We start from the raw sequence: 20,915 nt of genomic DNA, 5'->3' as shown, positions 1-20,915 counted from the left end.
GAAAGGAAAGGAAAGGAAAGGAAAGGAAAGGAAAGGAAAAGAAAGGAAAGGAAAAGAAAGGAAAAGAAAAGAAAGGAAAAGAAAAGAAAAAGGAAAAGAAAAGAAAAGAAAAAGAAAAAGAAAAGAAAAAGAAAAGAAAAGAAAAGAAAAGAAAAGAAAAGAAAAGAAAAGAAAAGAAAAGAAAAGAAAAGAAAAGAAAAGAAAAGAAAAGAAAAGAAAAGAAAAGAAAAGAAAAGAAAAGGAAAGGAAAGGAAAGGAAAGGAAAGGAAAGGAAAGGAAAGGAAAGGAAAGGAAAGGAAAGGAAAGGAAAGGAAAGGAAAGGAAAGGAAAGGAAAGGAAAGGAAAGGAAAAGAAAAGAAAAGAAAAGAAAAGAAAAGAAAAGAAAAGAAAAGAAAAGAAAAGAAAAGAAAAGAAAAGAAAAGAGAGAAAAGAAAAGGAAAAGAAAAAAGAAAAAAGAAAAGAGCCCTTGAAAAGTCTCTTTTAATCTGCAAGACTGCAAATGTGTAAAGATCGGTAAAGTTTTCCTTACAGGAAAGTCACATCCGATATTGGCACATTGAAATCAATGAAACGAATACAGGCAGACCTGTGGGCTAACAAAGCAGATTATTTGTTTAAAAAAGGCAAATCTGTTAACTGCTTTAACCGGGAGTGGGAAGGATCACGTGGTTAATGGACTGAAACAGCTATCGTGGCTCCTGATGGATGGGACTACATAGAGGGGCTTGACAAGCCGAAGAAAAATGGAGTGGCTGAGCGATAAACTAACCCCACGACGGGAACGCGCCGGGCTTTCTCCCCGCTCGGTGCCGCGGGCTGGGAACGCGCGGGGGGCCGCGGCACACGCGGGTGCTGCAGAGAGCGCGGCCCGGGGGCGGCGGGGGGCGGCGGGGGGCGGGCGGCCCGGCCCGGCGGGCTCGGGAAGGAGCGGCCCCCCCGGGGGCAGGCGGCCGGGGCCGCCCCGGCCTCGCAAACGGGCGCCGTGATGGATGCCCGACAAACGCACGTCTGCTGTGATGGATCGCACCTAAATCCGCGGGGCTTGGGAAGCGAGCCGATATCGTTCTTACTGCGGAGCTGTTCTTTTTTTTTTTTTTTTTTTCCCGCATGGCAGGTAGAAGCGACCTACAAAAGTCAGATTCCAGTGGGAAGCTTTTGCATATAAAAACAAATTAAGTGACTTCAATCTCGAAGTATGTGTAATATCATTTGTCAGTATCACTGGACGCTATTATTCATTAGTGTGTCTGCACTGCTATTATGCTACTACAATGTCCTGCATATCAGCTCAGGAATTGTTAAACTCTCCTGCAGTTTCCCCATTTGCAATAGCAGCTCGTGCTGGTCTGTGCCAACTACGTTTTGCAATTCCACGAATTCTTCCTGTAATGCTGCTGTAATTAATTCCTCCAGGACCCTGATTTTTATTAGAAGTGCCCGCCCGATGCATTTACAGCAGGAGATTTCCCTTTAACTTTCTTTCTCTTGACAGTTCATTTATAAGAGCCTCCCCCACAATATCCACTTTTTCCCCTCCTTTGCTTTTTCATAAAGCAATACACTTATTCATCTTGTCACTAGCTAGCAGCCACTGTACTGCATGCGGCGGTTGGGTGACAGCGCCCCGAACAAGCCGCTCGGAGAGCGGCGCAGCTGCCGAGCGGGGCGAAGCCCCAGCCCGCCGCCCGCACCTCCGCCCTCAGAGCCCCCTCCTGCCCTCGCCACCCTGCAGCCGCGCTTCGCCCCTCGCTTGGCACCTCCGCCACCAGCTCGGCGCCCCGCAGGGAGCCGCGTCGGGCTCCGCGCAAACCGGGCGGGCAGAGGGCGAGCGGAACCGCGCTCTGCCCTGCCGCTGGGGCGGCCCCGGGTCGTGGCCCCGGGACGTGGCCCCTGCCCCGCGCTGCGGGCAGAGGGGTCGGGGCGGGGGGGCGCGGCTCCCACCGCAGCCGGGCGGGGCGAGGATCCGCCGTCCCGGAGCGATCGCACCCCCAGAAGGCCGGCGTTGGCCGCGGGTCGCCCGGGGGCCGCCGGGCACCGAGGAAGGAAGGATCGGGTGTCTCGCGTCTGACGCGTGACGGAGAGCAGGACACGGGCAGCTCCGTCTGCGCGGTTTGGTACTGACAGCCCCGCAAGATGATCTCACGGACCTAACAGCCCCGCTCAGCATCTCGGCTTTGAATGAGGCTTGAGTTATGAGAAGGAAAGCGGGGTCTCTGGGGATGTGCCTGCGTTGGTTCCAATCTGAACCGCCGGCCCTCCAAATGGCCGCAGAGAAGACACTAAAAATAACTTATTTTCATTACGGAGATGCTTTTAAAGAGAAACGAGAGGAAGGGGGGGGGGGAACGTTTCTACAAGGGGGATTAATGTAAGTTGGAGTGGAATAAAAGGAAGTCAAAGCTGAGCAAAAAGGGAACTTAAAAGGAAACCAGTAGTAGATCATATAGAGTTTGTTTTGGCCTGCATCGCAGTATTACCGAGTTCTTGACCTCTGCGCAGAAAGAGCTATAATCTGAACCGAGACTCCTCCACTTTTAAAGTCTTTGTAAGTGTGACTCACAGTAAATTTTCGGCATCGGGCATGTTTACTACATTAAACAGCGCGAGGTAGAAAAGTTCACATCCTCGCCGTGACGGACCGGCCAGCGCCGGCCACCCGAGGCCCTCCGGCCAGCGGGGCACGGCTGCAGCCGGCCCCGGCCCCGGCCCCTGCCCCTGCCCCAGCGCTCCCTGGCAGCGGGGCGGGCTGCGCAGCAAGCGGCGAGCGAGAGCTGCCGGGGCGAGATTGCTGAGATGCTTTCGCTTCCAGCCCGAGAATTACGATCTCTCGGCTAGCGCTTCAAGCTCTCGCCTCCCTGCATGCTTTGCCTCGGTGCGGGAGACACGGGAAAGGTCTCCAGGCGGAGCGGCAGGCCCTGCCTTCGGGGACGGCACGCCAGGACCCGACAGCGCGCCCCGAGGCCCGCGGCCCCTTGCCCAGGGAGGGGGAAGCCGAGAGCGGCTCCGGGCGGTGCCTTGGGGCCGCCGCCCCTGGCGGGGGGCGCGCTGGGGGCACGGCAGGCTCGGCCTGTAAGGGCTGTAAAGAGAGGGCAGAGCGCGCCCGGCTGCGAAAGCAAAACGGAGCTTCGCAAAGGGACACGGAATAAACATGGCCTTAAAAACAAGTACAGAGATTCAGCCAAATCGGTTTTCGACAGAAAGAGCGCGGCTGGTTTTCAGGCCGCTGGGAACGTGGCTGATGTCTCTCAGGGTAACCGGCCGTCCCTCTTCCTTGACGACACTTCCTAGGAAGAACAGTCGTGCGGTGGGAAAATCGCTTTTCCCCGGGCTTCCCCCCCAGAACACGGGGAGGTGGGGACGAGGGTCCCCGAGCTCCCCCACCTGTTGAGGCTGAGCTGCCGGAGCGGGCCTTGTACTGCAGGGGCTCTCCCTCCACCTGGAGCAAGTTCTGCCGACTTACACACCCCACGCACATCAGTATTGGCTCCAGGGAGGTTTACGGGCTTAATCCGCATCCTACCGAGGCAAGCAGCAAACCTGCCGGGGAGCAGAGTCGGATGGAGGCCGAGGCCGGGACGAGATGGGCCCCGCGGCAGGCGGGCTGGGGCCGTGCCGTGCCGTGCCCAGCCGCGCTCGGTGCCCGTCCCGACGCCCTCCTGCGCGGGGGCAAGGCTGGAAGCACGGATCCCACTGGGATCGCGCCTCCCGGCATCGGGCTCGCTCCCCTACGTGCGAAAATGACCGCTCCGGGGGATGAGCGGGAGAAGTACCCGCCGGGCCGGGCTTTCCACACCCCTTCGCCAGAACCGAAGCCGCCCGCTGGGGAAACGAAGGAGAGGCCGGGAGAGGCTTGGCGCTGGCTCCCCGTGAGGGTCCCGCTCCCGGGAGGAGCTGCGGCCTTCCTTTACACCTCGCCTCCCTGGGAGCCGGCGCCAAGGCGCGGAGCGGGGGCAGAGCCCCGGGGCCCGGCGGGGCCCGGCCCGCTCCCGGAGCGGCGGCTCGGAGCTGCCCTCCCGACGCCTCCCCACAAATCATATTTATAGATTTCCCTGCGAGGCGAGCAATCTCTGCCACTTCGGCGCAGGAGTTCTCCCCGCCAATTATTCCGCAGGCTAATCTCTCTGGATAGGCTTCTTTCCTTCCTTCATTACCTCATTCCCTCCTTCCCTTGACGTCAACTCACGTTCATTAGAGAAGTGGCTTCTGGAAGTGACAGAATTTTGTTGTCCCGCGTCCAGTGTTGATTAATCAGAGATGATATGACCGGCCTCTAAGAGGAGCCGCTCGCGGCTTCCTTCGCAGAGGCATATTGTTTTGTGTGCTAGAGTTACTTAGCAACTCGAAGATACGGGACTGGCTCCAAGTTCACAAAAAGTTGAAGAATAAATTTTGGGGAACTTCCCTGCTCACTAAACACGTTGTAAAACTGCGAGAGGCGCGCCCAGCCCCCACGCCAGAGGGAAGAAAATGGGAAACCGCTGTTGCAACGGGGCCTTCTGTTTGTAAGGCCAGTTCGCGCTTAGAGCAAAGCTCCAGATACACCTTTCTCCCGGCAAGGAAACCCCATAGTTGTATTGCCCCGTTCTCAGAAAACAACCTCTCTGCAGGCCGGTCCCCTCCACCCCCGGGAACCATCGGGAGGGCTCCTGGTCTGCGTGCCGAAGCCTCCGGCCTCTCATCCCGTGCTGCCCGCCCGACCCTCGCTGCCGCCCACTGCCGAGCGCTCCCGCGCCCTCCCGGCAGCAGAGGGGAGCAGGAGCGGGGGCTCCCGGTTCCGGGCAGGCCGCCGCCTTTCCCCAGACGTGGCCGGGCCGCGCCGAGCGCAGGCTGCACCCCGAGGACCGGAGCAGAGGCCGCGGGACGGGGGCGGAGGGGCCGCGGGCACCGCACGGCCTCGGGCAGCGCGGGATGCTCTGCGGCAGGCGCCGGGCAGGGCTCCGCCGGGCTGCCCCGTGCCTCTCCTCTCGGCCCGGGCGGTAGGAAGAGCGCACCGGAGCAAACCCCAAATCCTGGACGCCAGCCGGCCCTGCGCCAGCCGTGTGCCCGCTGCGCTCGGGAGGCTGGCACCTGCCGAGGGTTCCCCCGGAACGGGGACCCGGCCCCGGAAAGCTCGGCGGGGCCGGGCTGGAGGGACAGCCTCTTCTTTCCTTTTCTTTTTTAACGTGTGCATCTTGTTGGGTTTTTGTTTTGTTTTGTTTTTAGAGAAAGGGAAAACTGAACTTGTTTCCTCGCAGCAAAGGGAAAGCTGCTGGAACGATACGGCAGGGAGAGACCCCGCCCGAGCACCCCGCGCGAATCGAGGGGAAGGCAGGCAGGCAAAGCTCCCTGCTGGCGGCGGTACCTGTTGTAGGGGGTCCGGAGGAGCAGGGCCTGACTGCCCGTGCAGCTGTCCGTGGGGGTGTGACAGCCGTACACCGGGGGAGGCACCGAGTACTGCTGGTCCCCTGCAGAGGAAGCGGGAGAGAGTTAGCCCCGGCCGCGTCCTGCACTGGGGCAGCCCAGGCTCCGAGCCGGGCCCCGGCAGCGGCGCCTGGAATTACCTAGCGAGGTCTGCTGGCTGATGGGGTCCTCGTGTTTGAAAGAGTGGTTTGTAAACTGTGCAGCGTGGTGAGACGGCGTGTGGCCGTAGCTCGGAGTCCCATCGAAAGCCACGGTGCTGTAACCTGCCGGAGAGAGCACAGCGGGGTTAGGGGGGTCACGGGCCGCCCGGCCTGCAGCCCGCCGCCAGCCTCCCGCAGGGCGGCTCCACGCCGGCGTCGAGCAAGAGGCGCCGCCGCGGGCTGCCCCGGCTCACCGCCCCGCCGCTCCTGCCCCGGTGCTGCCGGGCACGGCGGGGGAAAAGCCGCGGCGAGGGTTGTGACCTTCCTTCGCGCTCCCCAGAACCCGCCCGGGACCGCAACCGGGGGGCTGCGGGCGCAGGGCGGCGCGGTGGGAGCCGGGGGCGCGGGGCAGCCCCGCGGGAGAGGCGGGCCGGGCAGCCCGCTCCCAGGGGCGGACAGTCGGAAGTCTCGTTCGTGTTTAAAGAGAACAGATCGGCTTCGGTAATAAAAAGGATGTTTTCGTTAATTGTTGCTCATATTAAAGAGGAAGATTCCCATCTGCTCTGTGTACTCCTCTGCCGTTTCCAATTTAGAAGTTACCCTTTAATCTCTCTCTCTTTTTTTAAGAGCAGCTTTCTGAAGAGTCTGCAATAAAGAGGCGGAATGTTACATGCAAAAATAAAACTCCTCCTTTCAGCGAAAATTGCTCTCCAAAATAATAAACAGCCTATTTTGTTTCCTACGCCGAGCAGATTCAGATGGAAAGAGACCACCTCTGCTGACCCCGGGCCGACACGAAATCGTAAATCAGGTGCTTGGACACCAACTTTCATTAATGACTTGGAGCTGGCTAAACAACTTCAGCTAAAAAAGTAATTACAAAGTAATATTATCTCAGAGGCTTCTCGGCTCGTCAGCATTTACCCCGAGAACCGAGCTCCTCCGAGAGCCGCTCTTCCAAAAAAACAAACCAAAACAAAAAGCCCAGCGCGGGCTGGGAACACGACCCAAACCAACCACCAGCGCTTGCTCGCACGCTCCTCGCTCGCAGCCGACTTCTTGCAGCACGGGCATCCTCCGCAGCCCCGCCTGGGAGCGGCGGGCGGCCGGGGCATGGCTGTGTGAGCTGCTGCGGGGGTGCTCGGCGCTGTACCCGCCGCAGATCGCTAACCACAGGGGCTTTGCCGAGACACCGAAGTGGGGAGGCAGCAAAGGGAGCCGACTGTGGCTTCTGCGTTTTATTGTCTCTGCAGACGGATGCTGCGACATTACAGGGTTTAATTAACCTGCGGAATTGCGCAGGAGAAATGAAGGGGGCGATGGGGAGGGAAAACAAAAACAAAACAAAACCAAAACAAAACAAACAACAACAACAAAAAACAACCTGAAGGCTTTGTAACCTTCACCTTTGCGGTGATTTTAAGCTGGCCCTAGCACTCCGGGGCCGGGGCAGCAGCGGGCTCACCCTCTCCCGGCCCAAGCTATCACCCATGCCCCTGCCCCAGGAGCGGAGCAGAGCAGAGCAGAGCGCCTTTCGCGGCGATGCGAGCAGCGTTGACAGGCCGGTACCCCACGGACTCCCATCCCACAGCTGTTTCTCGCTCCTTATCTCCTCCCTTAGCCCTCAGGGTAGAGGCTCAACCTTCAACTCCCTTTTCCCCTTTTCCTTCTGTCTTTTTTTTTTTTTTTTTAACTTTCAGAAAACACTGACACTTTCTACGCTACTTTTGGCCCGACGCAGACTTTTGGTGACCTTCAAAACTCAGCTCGGAGCAGTACGATGTTTTGGCCGCATTTTCCGGTGTTGCCTGACCCAAAGCTTCAGGAATGTGATAAGAAAGTTGAGTTCTGAACCGAGCTGCCGATAGCGAGGTCTCTTTAATTAGGGCGTTATCAGAGCCAGGCCTGATTAAAATGTGCTGAAAATAATTGAAAGCTGTACATCTGTTGGAGAACGGGGCCCGCTGGAGGAATCCAGTTGTTGGAGGAGCCCAGCTGGATGAAAGAGACAGGCGAATGAGAAGAGGAAAATTGGGCAGAGGTTTCAAAGCCTCGGCTCCCTACCCCCACACCCCACCCCAGACTTGGCAGAAGTGTCATCGCAGAGCCAAGGTAACGTCTTTCCCACGGTCGGAAGAACCGGCTAGAAAACCAAGAGTTCAACCTTGAGGAGAGCGAAAGCAAGAACATTTCATCCATCCCCGAAAAAAAAAATAAAAACAACCAAGGGAAATAAAAAGAAAAGAAAAAAAAAAAGCATACACCCTTTGCCGAATTCCCTCTTGCCGAAGGAGCCGGCCGCATGTCGCTGCAGCAGCGGTGGCCGGGCCCCGGCGCTGCCCCGCGGCGAGCGGAGAGAGGCAGCCGCCCCGCAGCGCCCGCTCCCCGGGACGCGCCTTCCCCCGGGCTCTCGCAGGGCTCCGGAGCACCGGAGCCGGGCCGGGAGGTGCGGGCAGCTCCTTCCGCAGACAGGTACTGCCGCCGGCACGGCTCCGCAGGCACACGCACCTGCGCGGCCGCCGCGCCCGTAACGGGGCGCAACCGCAGGGCGCAGCTCGCTGGCTCGAGCCGGCAGCCGGCAGCCCGCAGCCTGCCGCTGTCCCGAGGAGATTGCGGGCTGGGGGCTGCGGGGGCTGCCCGCACTCGGCCCTGCTCGGGGCAGGGCCGCCGCCAACGCGGGCGCCGTGCTCTTGTGCGTTAAAGGCTCCGCTTCCCTTCGGGGTGGTTAAAAACGGGCCGGCTTTAATCCCCTCGCCCTCCTGGTCGCTATTTCTGCGCGGCCATTAAAAACCCTCTCGGATACCTGAAATCCTTTCGGAGGATTTCTCTAAACCAAAACCAAACAGATGCTCCGCGCGACTTCCAGGCCTGCTGGCACCGCCGCACGGCACCCCCGGGACTCGCCGCCCGCCCGGCGCGGCCGAGCCTCCTGCGGGTCCCGGGGATGCTGCGCATCTCTGCCGGCCGGGCTGCGGCCCTGCCGCCCCGCTCCGCTCCGCCAGCTGGGCGACGGCAGGGGCAGGGGCCGGGGGCGGCAGGGCCGGGGCAGCGGGACCGAGCTTCCCCTTCGATGCAGACGTCCCCCCGGGCCGCCCCCGCCGGGCTGCTCGGAGCTCCCGCCTGGCCTCGGCCTCCTCCCTCGCAGCCCGCCCGCCAGGGCGCAAGGGGACAGCCCGAAGCGACCGGCTCCCGCCGGGGCCATCCCCCTCGGCCCGGCCCTGCGGCGTGGGCTGTCAGCGTATCTGCAGGCCTGAGGCCGTCCCCGGGCCGCGTTACCAAGCGCCGCCAACGGCGCGGGGCCGGCCCGAGCCGCGGGGCTGGGCTCCGGCCCGCTCCGGAGAGGACCCGGCGACCCCACGCCGGAGGCTCCGAGCCCGCGGCGACCGCTGCGGCCGGGCCTCGCAGCCCCGCCGCTTCCTCCCGGCCGTCCCCGAGCCGAGGGGCAGCGGCGGCCCCACGGCCCCTGGCCGGGCAGTGCGGGGCCGGAGCTCCACGACGCGCAGGTCTGGGGCCGGCGGGAGCAGCGGGAACCACGGCCCGAAGCTCTGCGGGCTCTGCCTCCCTCGGCGCGGTAGCACCAGCAGCACGGAGAAGGAAGGGCCGGTGGCCGATAAGCCCCGTCCCTGCTGCGGGGCTGCCCCGAGCCGGCCCCGCAGCCCACGCGAGTTTGGCAGCAGGGTGGCAGTGCGGGGTGCGCGGCACCGCACCGCTGACCGCCGAGATGCTGAAAAGAAACCAAAAGCCGCCCCTGCGTGCGCAGCCCGGCCCGGGGAGGGTTCGGCGCTCCCGAGGTCAATTCGGCAAGAGGCGGACAAACGGCCGAGGGCGTGCGGGGAAGCGGCTCCGGGCTCCCGCGGCTCCCCGGGGCGAGGCTGCCGCCGTGCCGGGCGGGGAGGTGGCGGGCAGGGCCGGTTCGCCCGACCCCGGCCGGCCGCCGCGGGCCCGCTGTCTGCATCCAGCGAGGGTACGCGGGTGCCCCCGGGGACGGCCCCCGAGGCCGGGGCGCCCGGCAGCGCTGCCCTTACCCTGGTTGCGGATGGCTTGCTGGCTCTCCAAGCAGTTGGGCAGGTAGGGCCCGTTGGGGAACATCCTAGCCTGGCTGGAGGGCGGCTGGCTGGGCGGCGGGGCGCCGAAGGGCCCGTAGCGGCAAGCCCCGGCCGTGCCCGTGAACTGGCCGGAGAAGTGGACGGTGAAAGCGCTCAGGTACTGCTCCTCGTGCGGGTCCGACCCGTTCCAGCTCGGCTCCTGCTTGATGAAGGAGTGCGGCCCCAGCGAGCCGTAGGAGGCCCCCGGGGGGAAGTCCAGGACGGGAGCCCACTGCGCCGCGCTGCTCACCGGCATGGTGCAGTTGCTGTTGCCCGGCAGGGAGGGCACGGAGGGCAGCAGCGCGTTGAGGTCTCGGACGTCGGACCCCATCTGCTCGCAGACCTTCTGCCTGCCGCCGGGCAGCCAGTCTCCCGCCGGGCCGCACTTGTTCCAGGACACCTGGCCCCTGCCTGCCAAGCCGGAGGCCGGCTCCGGCTGCAGGCACCAGGCCGGCGAGCTCAGCCCTTTGGGGGAGGTTTGCTCCGCGACGCAGCTCCCCGGGTCCAGCCCTGCGGGAGCCGGCAGCAGCGACAGGGCGAGGTTGTTCTCCAGGATCGCCTCCGGGGTCGCGCCCGCTCGCAGCGCAGGGCGGTCGGCGTGCGTGCGTGGCTGTGTGTCCGCCCGGCCGTGTGTCCGTCCGTCCGTCCGTCCGTGCGTGCGCGTGCTGGGGGGGCACAGCCGCCTCGCACGCCTCACCTCGGATGCCTGCTCGCCCTCAACTTTGCAAAGCTCAAATAGAGGCGCTTGCCGGGGAGGAGGAGTCAGCCACGCCGATCCTCCATTCACACAACCTCCGCCGAGGGGCTGCCCACAGCCCGCTCTGCTGCACCGAGCCAGGCCAGGCACGGGGGGGAGGGGGCCGCGCGAGCTGGGGACGGAGGGGGAGAGGTTACCGGGGGAGAATATATCTCCCCTACACATCACTCCCACCCTTCCTCTGGTGCAAGCGCCACTAAATCTCACCCTAACATCCCTTCGCTTTAGGAGACTTGGCGAGACTGTTAGAGGGATCCAGGTGGCCAGTAAGTACGTGCTGGACGACTTCCCCTGCCAGCTCTGTTCGTGGCCCGGGGGACTCCCGAGGGCGGCGGGGTCACGGGCCCCGGGGACCGCGTGGAGAAGCCGCCGCCCTTGCAGGATCGAGGGGAAGTGACCCAGCCCGGGCCGGGCGGACCCAGCGAGGGGAAAGTGTCTTTCCAGGTGCCTCTCCTCCTGGGGGAGGAATCCGCGCCTCCCCGAGCTGCTGCGGGCTGTCCGCCCGGCCCCGCTCCGCAACACGCCCCGCCGCTCCCGCTCGCTGAGCGGCCCCGGGCTGGGGGGCCCCGGGCTGGCCCCTCCAAGCTGCCCTGCGAGAGAGGGAAGGGAGCGGCTGGCCAGCTGGGGGGGGTGTGGGGGGTGTGGGAGGGGGGGCTCGCAGCGCCATAAGTAACGTGCTTTTGGGAGATTCACCTGGCACTGCTCCCGGGAAGACACGGTCTCTCCCTTCGCTCCCCAGCCTCCTGGACAGCAGCTCCACAGCACGCATCCCGGCCGCGGTGCTGGGAGAGCCCCCGACGGCACCTTATCCATCACCCCCCAGGCGGCACGGCAGGTTTTGGGACGGCCCCGGCAGCCGGGGGGCCCACGATCGTTCCCCCCACCCCGAGCGGCTGCCGAGGCAGGCAGCCCCCGCGGGACGCCGCTGTGCCCGCCGCGGCCGGGCGCGTCCCGGTACCCGGGGCAGACGCGAGCCCGCCGCCGCCCCCGCGGGAGCCGCTCTCACCAAACGCGGGACGAGGGATCCTGCCCTCCTCCTTCCTTCGAAACCACTAGTTAATAATCAGCCGCGCTGGGGGAAGGATTAGCTCCTACGAGCACGCGTGGGGCAGCTCCTCGGGGCTGCATTTCGATGCAGCGCGCTCGCGAACCGGAGCGTGCGGAGGAGGAGCGGCAGCACCGCGCCCCGGGCCGTGCCGCTCCCGTCGCTGCCCGCTGCGGGGCCCGAGGATCGCCCAGCGCCCAGCCAGCGGCACGCAGCCCCCACCCCCGGACCCCAAATGTCCCTGCCGCGACTCCAGGGGGAGGCTGAAGCTTAACCCCGAGGCGGGGAGCCTTTACCTGCCGCTGCACGGATCGACCCCGACGTCTTCCCGGTGGCAATTTGCGCCGCGACCTTCCCTTTCCCCCGCGGCACTAAAGGTTGTCACAGAGCATCGCCGACCTTGAAACGACGTCTTAAAATTCAGACGGTAAATGCTGCAACAGAATAAATTAAAACGGCCCGTTATTAGAGGAACCGAGTGTAATTTCATTTTCTCTTTAAACTTCTTAACCAAAACCGTCGGGTTTTGTTATGGGTGAAACGGTTTTAATTTTCACAAACCGTCTTCAGACAAATTGCTTTTAAATCACCTGTTTTGATGTGTCAATAAACCTTGTTGTTACAGGAATTCGCTTGTAGTAATAACAGCGAAAGATTTGGAGATTATCTGTGCCAATATTAAAGACCGTCTAAGTTTACAGGCTCCGCTGCTTTTTACGAGTACACACACAACTAAAACAACCTCGGAAGGGGGTCGGTAGCTGCACCCCACACGTAGGGCGGGCAGTGCGCTCCCCTTCGCTCGCCCTGCCGCCCCCGTGTCTGTTCTGCCCTCCCCGTGCCCCCGGTCCCCTGGCCCCGCACCCGCGGGCTCCCCCGGGAGACCGGGGAAAGGTGCAGAATCGGCATCCCGCTAACCGCCGGCTCTAAAACCGACAAAGTACATACATATACACACACATACATACATACAAGCCTTTGGTCGATCTAAGCAGAGTATTTTATTTCACGTGAAAACTAGACTTAGCACAAACAGAAAGTCCTTCCCGCAGCAGAACATTTTTCTAGCTAGCGCGCTTTTCTCTTTTCTTGAAATAAGCTAGCTTGCTAAATCTCCCGGGAAGGGAAGGAACAACGTTTTCTTGATCGCTTAGGACTGCGTTCTTCCACCTAGAAAGAAGAGCAGCCGAAGTCCTTCCACATCGTCGCCTCTCTCTCGTTCCCCAGCGGATACAACCAAGCGCTGAAACAAAAAGCGCCCCTGGCCATCAGCGCATCCTCCCTCCCCGCGGCTCCCGGCAGAGCCCGCAGCGATGGCGGGGAAAGCAGGGCACGGCCGGGGGGCTCGGGGGTCGCCAGCTCGGCCGGGAACAGCGCCGGACACCGGCACCTGCCTCCTGCAGGGGCACAGCAGCCTGCCGAGGCACGGAGCGGCCCGGCACGGAACCGGGGATGTGCCGGGCCAGCCTCGGCGGAGCGGAGCGGAGCAGCCCGAGAAGGGGAGCACGGACCCTCCTACCCCGGGCCGGGCGGGAGGCTTTAGGCAAACGGCCGGAGCCGCTTCCCGCAGCCAGTTCCTTGCATCCCGCATCCGGGAGGGATAACACCTCCCGCTCCATTGCAGTGAAGGGGCGCTTTTCCAGCCGGAGCCACGCACCGGCGGCCCCTGCCAGGAGCGCTGGCGGCGGCAGGTCCCGGGGGCAGCCGGTCCCCTCCGAGGCGCCCCGGCAGGCCGGGGGACATCGCCCGTGTCCTCCCGGAGGCGCCGACCCCGATCCCGGTCTCCCTCTGAATCACCCCGCAGCCGGACACCCGGCCGTCCCCATCCCGGCCTCTGTGCCAAAGCCGAAGCACGGAGCGGGGAGAGGGCAGCGCGGGGCAGCAGCGGCTGCTCTGCCGGCTCCCGACCCAGGAGGGCAGGGGCTTTGCGCCCTCTCCCCTTCAAACTCGACCCGATCCAAGTCTCTGCCGGGCAGCAATCGGGGTGAATTGTTTGGCTACTCCATAGCTATGGGAATTCCGGACAAACGGTGCATCTTCGACTGTGCTCGAAGGCCAACGCTAAGAGAGCAAACAACAGGTATTTCTTGGGCGAGGATTATTCTGCGGAGAGCCCCACTCGATCCCGGGAAACCCGGGCTGGGGAACCTGCTGGGAGCTGAGCCCCGCTGAAGCAGCTTCCTGCCACGCCAACCGGTTAGCGGGCCGGGAATTCTCACTGCGCTTTGCTGACCTCCATCAAGGATCCCCTCGCGCTAAGAAGCTGGGGGAGACTGGTTTAAACAGAGATAAATCCCCAGCGCTTCCAATCCTGTTCCAGCCGCTCTCGGCACACAGGGGGATCTGTCTCCTTTCACTCAGGGAGCCGATCAGAGTTTGATTATTTAAGTGCCAAGAGCAGCAGAAACAAAGCTGCGGACCATCTCCAGGAGCGCCGAGGGGCTGGGAGAGAGGGGCAGGAACCCGGCCCCGCGGGCCCGATCCTGCGCCCCTCAGGAGCTCCGGGGGCTGCGGGCACCAGGGGAGCCGGGAGCCGCCGGCCTCCCCCGGCGGGGCGGAGGGGCAGCGGCACGCCGCCCGGCCCCGCTCGCCTCCCCCCGCGGGGCAGCACGGCGGCTCTGCCGACGCGCCGAGGGAAGGAGCGGGGCCGGGCCGGGCCGGGCCGGGCCGGACAAGGAAGGGGCCGCCCCCGCGCCGCCCGGAGCCGTCTCGCAGCGCCCCCCGCGGGCGGGCGTCCCGCTACGGGCCCCGCCGCCGGTCCGGGGCCTCGGTGCCGCCGTGCGGAGAGCCGGTGCCGGCGGGTGGCCGGGGCTCGGGCCATTATTTTACCGTAAATCTTTGCAGCGCTGGAACTAATTACGGAGGGGATGTGTCTCAATTTGTTCCGCATTAGCGCCGAGCCGGGCCGCGAGCCCCGAGCACGTGCAGTTGATGAGCCGAGCCGAGCCCTGCGAGCCGAGCCGGGCCGGGCCGGGCCGGGCCGGGCCTGACCCCGCACCTGCGGAGCGCCCCGGCACCGCGCTCGGCTCGGCGGCGGGGAGCGGGGCCCGAGGCTCCCGCGGAGCCGAAGCGGGGAGCGAGCCGCTAGGGGGGAGCCCCGCGGCAGGGACGGGGCCGCCAAGGGTCCCCGCGCCTGCTGCCCGTGCCCAGGCTCCGGCCGGGACATGTCCGTGGACGGCGGGTACCGCTGGCGCCTTTCGGACGGTTTAAAAGTCGCGGATATCCAAGGGGTGTACTCGCGGAGCTGCTGTTAAATAGCGATTAAGCTACTGCATGGAAGTCTTATAGGTACTGGGTACTTAAAAAAGAAAATGTAAAAAAAAAAAAGCCCCTAGATAATATACTCAGGTCTTCGCATTATCTCTAATAGTTCTGAAGGCATTAAAATTATTATTTTTGTAGGGAATAAACAAAAAATACTCCCAAACTTAGCACGTTATACAGATGAAGGTGACTGAGATCGAAGGAATTACTTTCTCCCTGGTTGTAGAATGCCGATCCCACTATAAAGGCTTACTTAACTCTAAATGTCGTAATATAGAAGAAAAATCAGAAACAATAGCTGCTATGTGCACAGATCCTAGTAATTCTCAGCCTCCTGGAATACTGGCTTTAAATACAGGTGCACACCTGAAATGTAAACCAGACATTTAAAGATTCAAAAGTGGTGGGAAAGAGCCAAGCGAAGTGAACCTGCTGTGCCCACTCACACACTGCAGCCTTTCTGGAGCTCACGGCTGAGCGAGGGCTGTTTGTAGCTGACACCGCGAGCAGCCACAGGTCCCCCACCTGCAGGGCGTTACAGAGCAGGTGCAGAACACGATGGCTCCTTACCAGTTTCTCCAGTAGATTTCACGTGAACATGTTTTGCTGACCACTAACCATGCATGCTTTTATGTTTCTTATGTTTCAACATCACTGTTGAACAACTGCACCACAGCAAAGCAAAGTCCAAATCTCACTTTCCTCTTGCAAAGCTCCTTTTTTTTGCAGCACCCCTGCACAGAGATACCCTTTCAAACAGCCCTCTTCAGTGGAAAACACGTGGTGCTCCAGTGAGGCTATTCTGTTTTACTTCAGCTGAGGATCTCAATCCTCTTCACAGGATTTTGTTCTAATCCTACAGACTTCAGAAGAATTCATGAACATAAGCACCTGACTGAGTGTGCTTTAGGGCAAGAGTGGTTCTGCTGAAATCAGGGCTTAAGGACTTCAGTCCATCAGGGTGTAACACCTTGCACCATGCAGCGGGGAAAGCCAAGCATATCCTCTTTGGATGTCATCCTGTGTCATCCTACGGATGTCCAGTGACTGCAAAAGAGAAGCAGTGAAGATAATGTGCCTGATGCCTAACGCAGACGAGGAACAAAAGCTCCTGGGTTCTAGTCAATGCTTTCTGCATCCTCTGGAGAAATAGAAGAGGTGATGTCGATTTCGCCAGAACACCATGGCCTCTAGCAGTATTTGTGGAGCGCCTTGAGACCTTTAGTAAGCAAAGAAACTCATACGCTTGCTGCACTACACAGCACAGCTCTGTGCGATCTGCCAGCGATGCGATGTGCGAGGGGGGTGGCAGTACGTGCTGGAGCTGGAGAGCAGCTGCAACATGCTGAGCCCCTGCTCCCAGCCCCGTCAGGGCGGCTCCTTCACAGCTGCTTGCCATGGAGCCAAGGCGCAGCCCTTTAGCTTCATTCCTAACTGAGCATACCCAGTCCTTCACTTAACCGCAGATATATAATGGTACACCTCTCTTTTCTCTCTCTGGACTGTACGTACTGATACGTCTGGATTGCAGCAATACACAAAAAAAGCAAATAAGATCATTTTTTTCTTATCTGGAAAAAATCTCAGCTGGAAGCAACAGGCAGGAGAAGTGTAGCTCCAACCAAAACAGGAACTTTCCAAGTCCTTTATTTCGAGGCTTCTCATTCAATGTATTTTTTGTTAAGACCAAAGCTTTGCGGCCATTCCCTCCCTTGTGTATAATACTGCTGCATGTGGTGTCTGGTCTGACTGCAGGGGTGAACGGTCATCTCCATGACTCCAGTGCCTCAGTCCAGGAGAGATCTTCTGCAAGCAGTGACAGAAGGCCTGGTGCTCCCCACAGGACTGAGTACAACCCAGCTGGGCTGTGCAGGTGCCTGTATGGTCTGGTATGGTCCTCATCTGCATGTCACTGCAGGACTTGGCTATTTCCACGCTTGTCACCTTCATTATTCAGCAGCAGCCTCTGCTGACCTCACTGGGACCCGGACTGGGACCCGGACTGGTCTTGCAAAACTCATGCTGAGACTGATGCAGGGACAGTTAGAGACGAACCTTGCAGGGAGAGGTGCGGGAAGAAAGGAGAGGAGGGAGGGAGCCCATGTGCTGAACTTGCTTTAGAAGTCCATTTTCTTTTTTTTTATGAGACATGGGAGATTCCTTTCCCTTCAGATTTATGGATTTTTGATTCTCTTAAATTCACCTGAGTACTGTTATGACACAGGAACTAAAATCACCAAGAGTGCCATAGCCATCGAGTCACAGACTCTTAAATTGCTCATATCTACGACTTCCTTGTTTTTCCTTCCTATTACACCATAACAGCGTTCGATGAATTACACATTGGAATTAAGACCGGCTTGAAATACTCTTGAAATATTTAAACCTCTCTTGAAATATTTAACATGTTAGTTGAAAAGAAAGAAACAAAATAAGGCACAAAGAAACCCTGTTAACTTGTTATTTATGATTTTTAAATGAATCAGTGAAAGGAACAGCTAAATGATGTGATTCCTTTCTATAGATTGCACTGTCTTAGATTAATAGCTGTATGGACAGATTTGGAAGTAGCACCATCAAGCTAATCAAGATACTTAAAAAGTTTATGAGCAGTTGCTTAGAAAAAAACAAGATAAAGCCTATGGAAATCTGATACTAGTCAATGGTGCATTTATTCAAAACATAATACTGACTTCAAGTCTCCATAAATCCTTTGCAAATGAAACTTCCATTGTGATCACTGTTCCAGATCTAAATGATTTATTCATTTTTTCTTTGGTAGACATTAGATATATCTCAGAATGCACAAGTTATGCACCTATTGATACAGAGTTAATCATGCCCCCATGAGATAATACATATTACTTTCAAATAAGAAGATAATTCAAAGGAGTATACCTATAATAAGATTTTTTTTTTGATTTATTAGTGGATTAACTTACATGAAAACATAACATTTTTGTGTGATTTGTTTCAAAACTCAGGGCTTCCACATTTCCAACCACTTAGCTCTTGGGAGCAGAGCAGATGTTAGATTGTGTAAAGTTTCAAAACCGAGTTCTTAGCAATATTTCTCTCATTGCTTCACCCTGAGCAGCAGCATCCTTTGCAATCTCTACATACATTTATTTGAGGAAATGTGTTCTACTGCTTTGAGCAGCTGTTAGAATACAAGGAGGATAGTGAAAGGCCAACCAGAAGAGATGTACCAGGAAAACAGTCTGTCAGCCCGTTTTTCTAACTCAATGAACTGAGCTTCCCAATTCATGGAAGCCACGTGGTCTTCACTACCCCTGGGTTTCTTTTGTTTTACATGCTTGCCTCTTCAGAGTTCAAATCAAAATGGATTCTCAGTTATCAAGTTACTCCAAAAACCTCTGGGCAGAAGTCAAAATAAGTTCAGCAAATTGGTTGGATATCAGCTAAAAACACGCTTAATTTTTCATCAAATAAACTCCTCTCAGAGGAACTGTTTGAGCCAGCCTTATCCAAGACACCAGATCTGTACTGAAATAATTCTATGTATGGGTGACATGAACGCCCTTTAATAGCTACATATTCTTCATCAGGGAGTGGAAGCTCTTGTGTAAGTTGTGTAAGTTCTTGAATAATTTTACTTGTAATATTAGTCTCTGTTTAAACATAAACAACTCTCCAGTCAAATAAGGGTTTCAGAATATTTCATACTTCCAATATGCTCCACTCCAACACCATCTATCAATAATATCCACCCAGGTATTGTGAAGGGTTAGGTTTAGGCCCAGATTTATCAGTACATACACAAGGGCATATGCAATTGCCACCTAATGCACCTCCAGAGATCATGTCCCCTCAGACAGCTGAATCTAACCTTGTTGTCTCCTGCACTTTGCATCAAAGGAACAGGATCATTCCCACAGCCACAGTACACACATCTGCATGCACAAGTTCACAGGAGGTAGGTTTTCTTCATGAACTGTAATATTAGTAATCTTAACCAAAAGAGAAGCCATAGGCCAGCCAGTACACAAGGGATGAGAACTGCCCATCAAATGCAAGGAATCCAAAGAACCTCAAACACAGTTAAAAGATGGGAAGCACTATCCTGTCCTAGATGCCAAGTTATTAGGTGACTACAGAGCTATGCTTTGTGAAGTACTGCGAGGCTTTGAATAGTCTTGTATAACTTTTCCCAAATCACAGAAGTCCCCTGGGAAACTTCAGTAATCAAACAAGATCTCGTGGTCAGGAAGCTTTTCTTCATTCAGCCAATTTTATTTCCCCTTCATCATTCCATCTATTACTCATTACATCCTCCTGCCAAACGCGACATAATTCTTCTCTCTCTCATGCTTACATATTTCAGTCCCATATAGACCATTATGTCCTTTCATCCCAGCTTTTCCTATTGCTTATTCAGGCTGCATGTATTTAGTACTTTTCATTTTTCCTGCTGTCCTCCTCTGAGCTCTATCCAACTGCATCTCTCCAGAATAGAGGCACTCCATGTTGAACGAAATATTCTGCAAATAACTGTATTTGGCAATCTCTAAATGTAAGGCTGCAAAAAAAACCCAGCCAATGACTAAAACACCTTGAATAACTGAGTGAGAAACCAAAGCCATAAAATTGTCAAATCAGGATAAGGAACTTTGGGTGACATTGCAAGATCAACTTCACAGGCAGCCATCAACTAATGGAGTCTTCAAAAAATTCCCTGATCTGCTTTATGGTCCCTGTCTCAAGGAATGTGTCATTAAGCACATATTTGTAGCAATCTTTATGTACAAAATATTTTATAAGCTTCCTCTCACTGTGCCAGCAGTAAGACACTGCATATTATCCTTATAATCTTGTAACAGATTCTTGAGACACAAGTTCCAAGATAGTGAAGTTCGTGTAAAGACAACTTTTTGCCCAATTAAATCACTTATTTTTGAGCAACTCATGCATAAAGCATCAGAACATACAAATCACGGTGTTAGGCAATTACAGAATTTTGCTTCTATTATCATGTTACTTTGAAGCAAAGGCTTCCACAGCCTTTCACTGCCAGAAATGTGTGGTTCTTATCCACGAATAAGGCAAGGTCATTCTACAAAACAGACCATACTACAAATTATACTTTACCTACATAACCTCCTATTTCATAAGCTCAGAGGTTGAAAGACTTCAAGTTTAATCATCTGAAGATGGTGAACATGGTAATTTATCTCATCAAAACCTGGGAGCACTATATATTTGAAACTGGGTTTAAGTCCAGTCAGGAAGGCCAGTTATCTAGATACCTTTTATATATTCTCCCATTTTTGCTAAGCTTTATCAGCTTTATGACAAGACACTGATAGTGGTGTATGTTTGTGAAAGGCATCCAAACTGACAGAGCTACATTATCACTCCCCAAACTCAGGGTCTGATCTTCCCTTCACAGCAGAAGAGACAGGTAAATTGACAGAAGACACATCAGCCCTGATGAAAGAGATAAGAGACAGGTTCCTGGTTCTGCTACATGCACTGCAACATGTTAAATGACTTGTGTGCAACACACAGATAAACCGTAACTTCTTTTTTAACCCATATCAGGTTTCAGGTTTAGAGTGAGCCCTCAAGCCTTCTGGGGCCTTGCCCGAAGCGTGTGCAAGAAGCACTCTAATAGCATGGTCCATCTGGGGTCAGTGAAACTTCCACTGTGCCTGGGAGAAGCAAGATGGCCACAGAGTCAAGACAACTGCTATGGGACCTGAGGGAACTCCTGAGCAAGAAGTATCTGGGCATCTTTCAAAATGGAAAGGGCATCTCAGGCAACCAGCAGATTTAAAGGATCATGAATACTCAGTAGGAAGGAAATGTCTAAGTGAAGCACCTGCACCTAGCTGCTAACCTGCACCTCCATGCAGCAAAGTGGCACATAACATGCATGTCCCAAGCAAAGCTCAAATATTTGTATTAGAAACATGTTCCTACAGGAGGGTTCCTGACTTCCCCTAGTGCTATTCTTTTCCTATTTGTCCAATTTCTGTATTTGTTCTCCTCCCCTCAGTTTGTTCTTGTTATAAAAGAGAAGGATGCATTCCTTTTCAGTCTTTCCTAGGTAACTGGAAAATGCTACACAACAGCACATTTGCAGATAATTTTCATGCCAAGGACACAAAGCTGCTTTGATTACCTGGCATGCATTTACCAGAGCAACGGCACTGAAGGGAGTCTTAGCCCTTCTCCCCTTTCCCCTACCTTGAACAGCAGCA

The 20,915-nt window shown here is 57.0% G+C and overlaps 1 protein-coding gene across 15 annotated transcripts in view; it reads right to left on the bottom strand.

Annotated features, from left to right (window-relative positions):
* Positions 1–20,915, bottom strand: part of WT1 (WT1 transcription factor) — a 181,055-nt gene that overhangs the window by 119,418 nt on the left and 40,722 nt on the right. For 3 of the 15 annotated variants that reach the window (XM_080594775.1, XM_080594774.1, XM_080594776.1), the window contains 3 exons: positions 11,724–11,861; positions 5,541–5,663; positions 5,342–5,444 (listed from right to left, as the gene is read on the bottom strand). Coding sequence is in view for 9 of the 15 variants with exons in the window: in XM_080594783.1 (XP_080450909.1) it covers positions 5,342–5,444; positions 5,541–5,663; positions 9,566–9,956 (617 nt within the window). In the remaining 6 variants the exon portion in view is untranslated. Of the gene's footprint in view, positions 1–5,341; positions 5,445–5,540; positions 5,664–9,565; positions 10,529–11,075; positions 11,299–11,388; positions 11,687–11,723; positions 12,320–20,915 lie in introns of those variants that run through there. The other 12 variants (XM_080594784.1, XM_080594787.1, XM_080594785.1 and 9 more) reach the window with 10 other exon arrangements.

This window comes from Anser brachyrhynchus (genome assembly GCF_964034855.1).
Source record: "Anser brachyrhynchus genome assembly, chromosome: 5".
In the NCBI taxonomy this organism is placed as follows: Eukaryota; Metazoa; Chordata; class Aves; order Anseriformes; family Anatidae; genus Anser; species Anser brachyrhynchus.
This window is presented reverse-complemented; position numbering and strand designations above follow the sequence as displayed.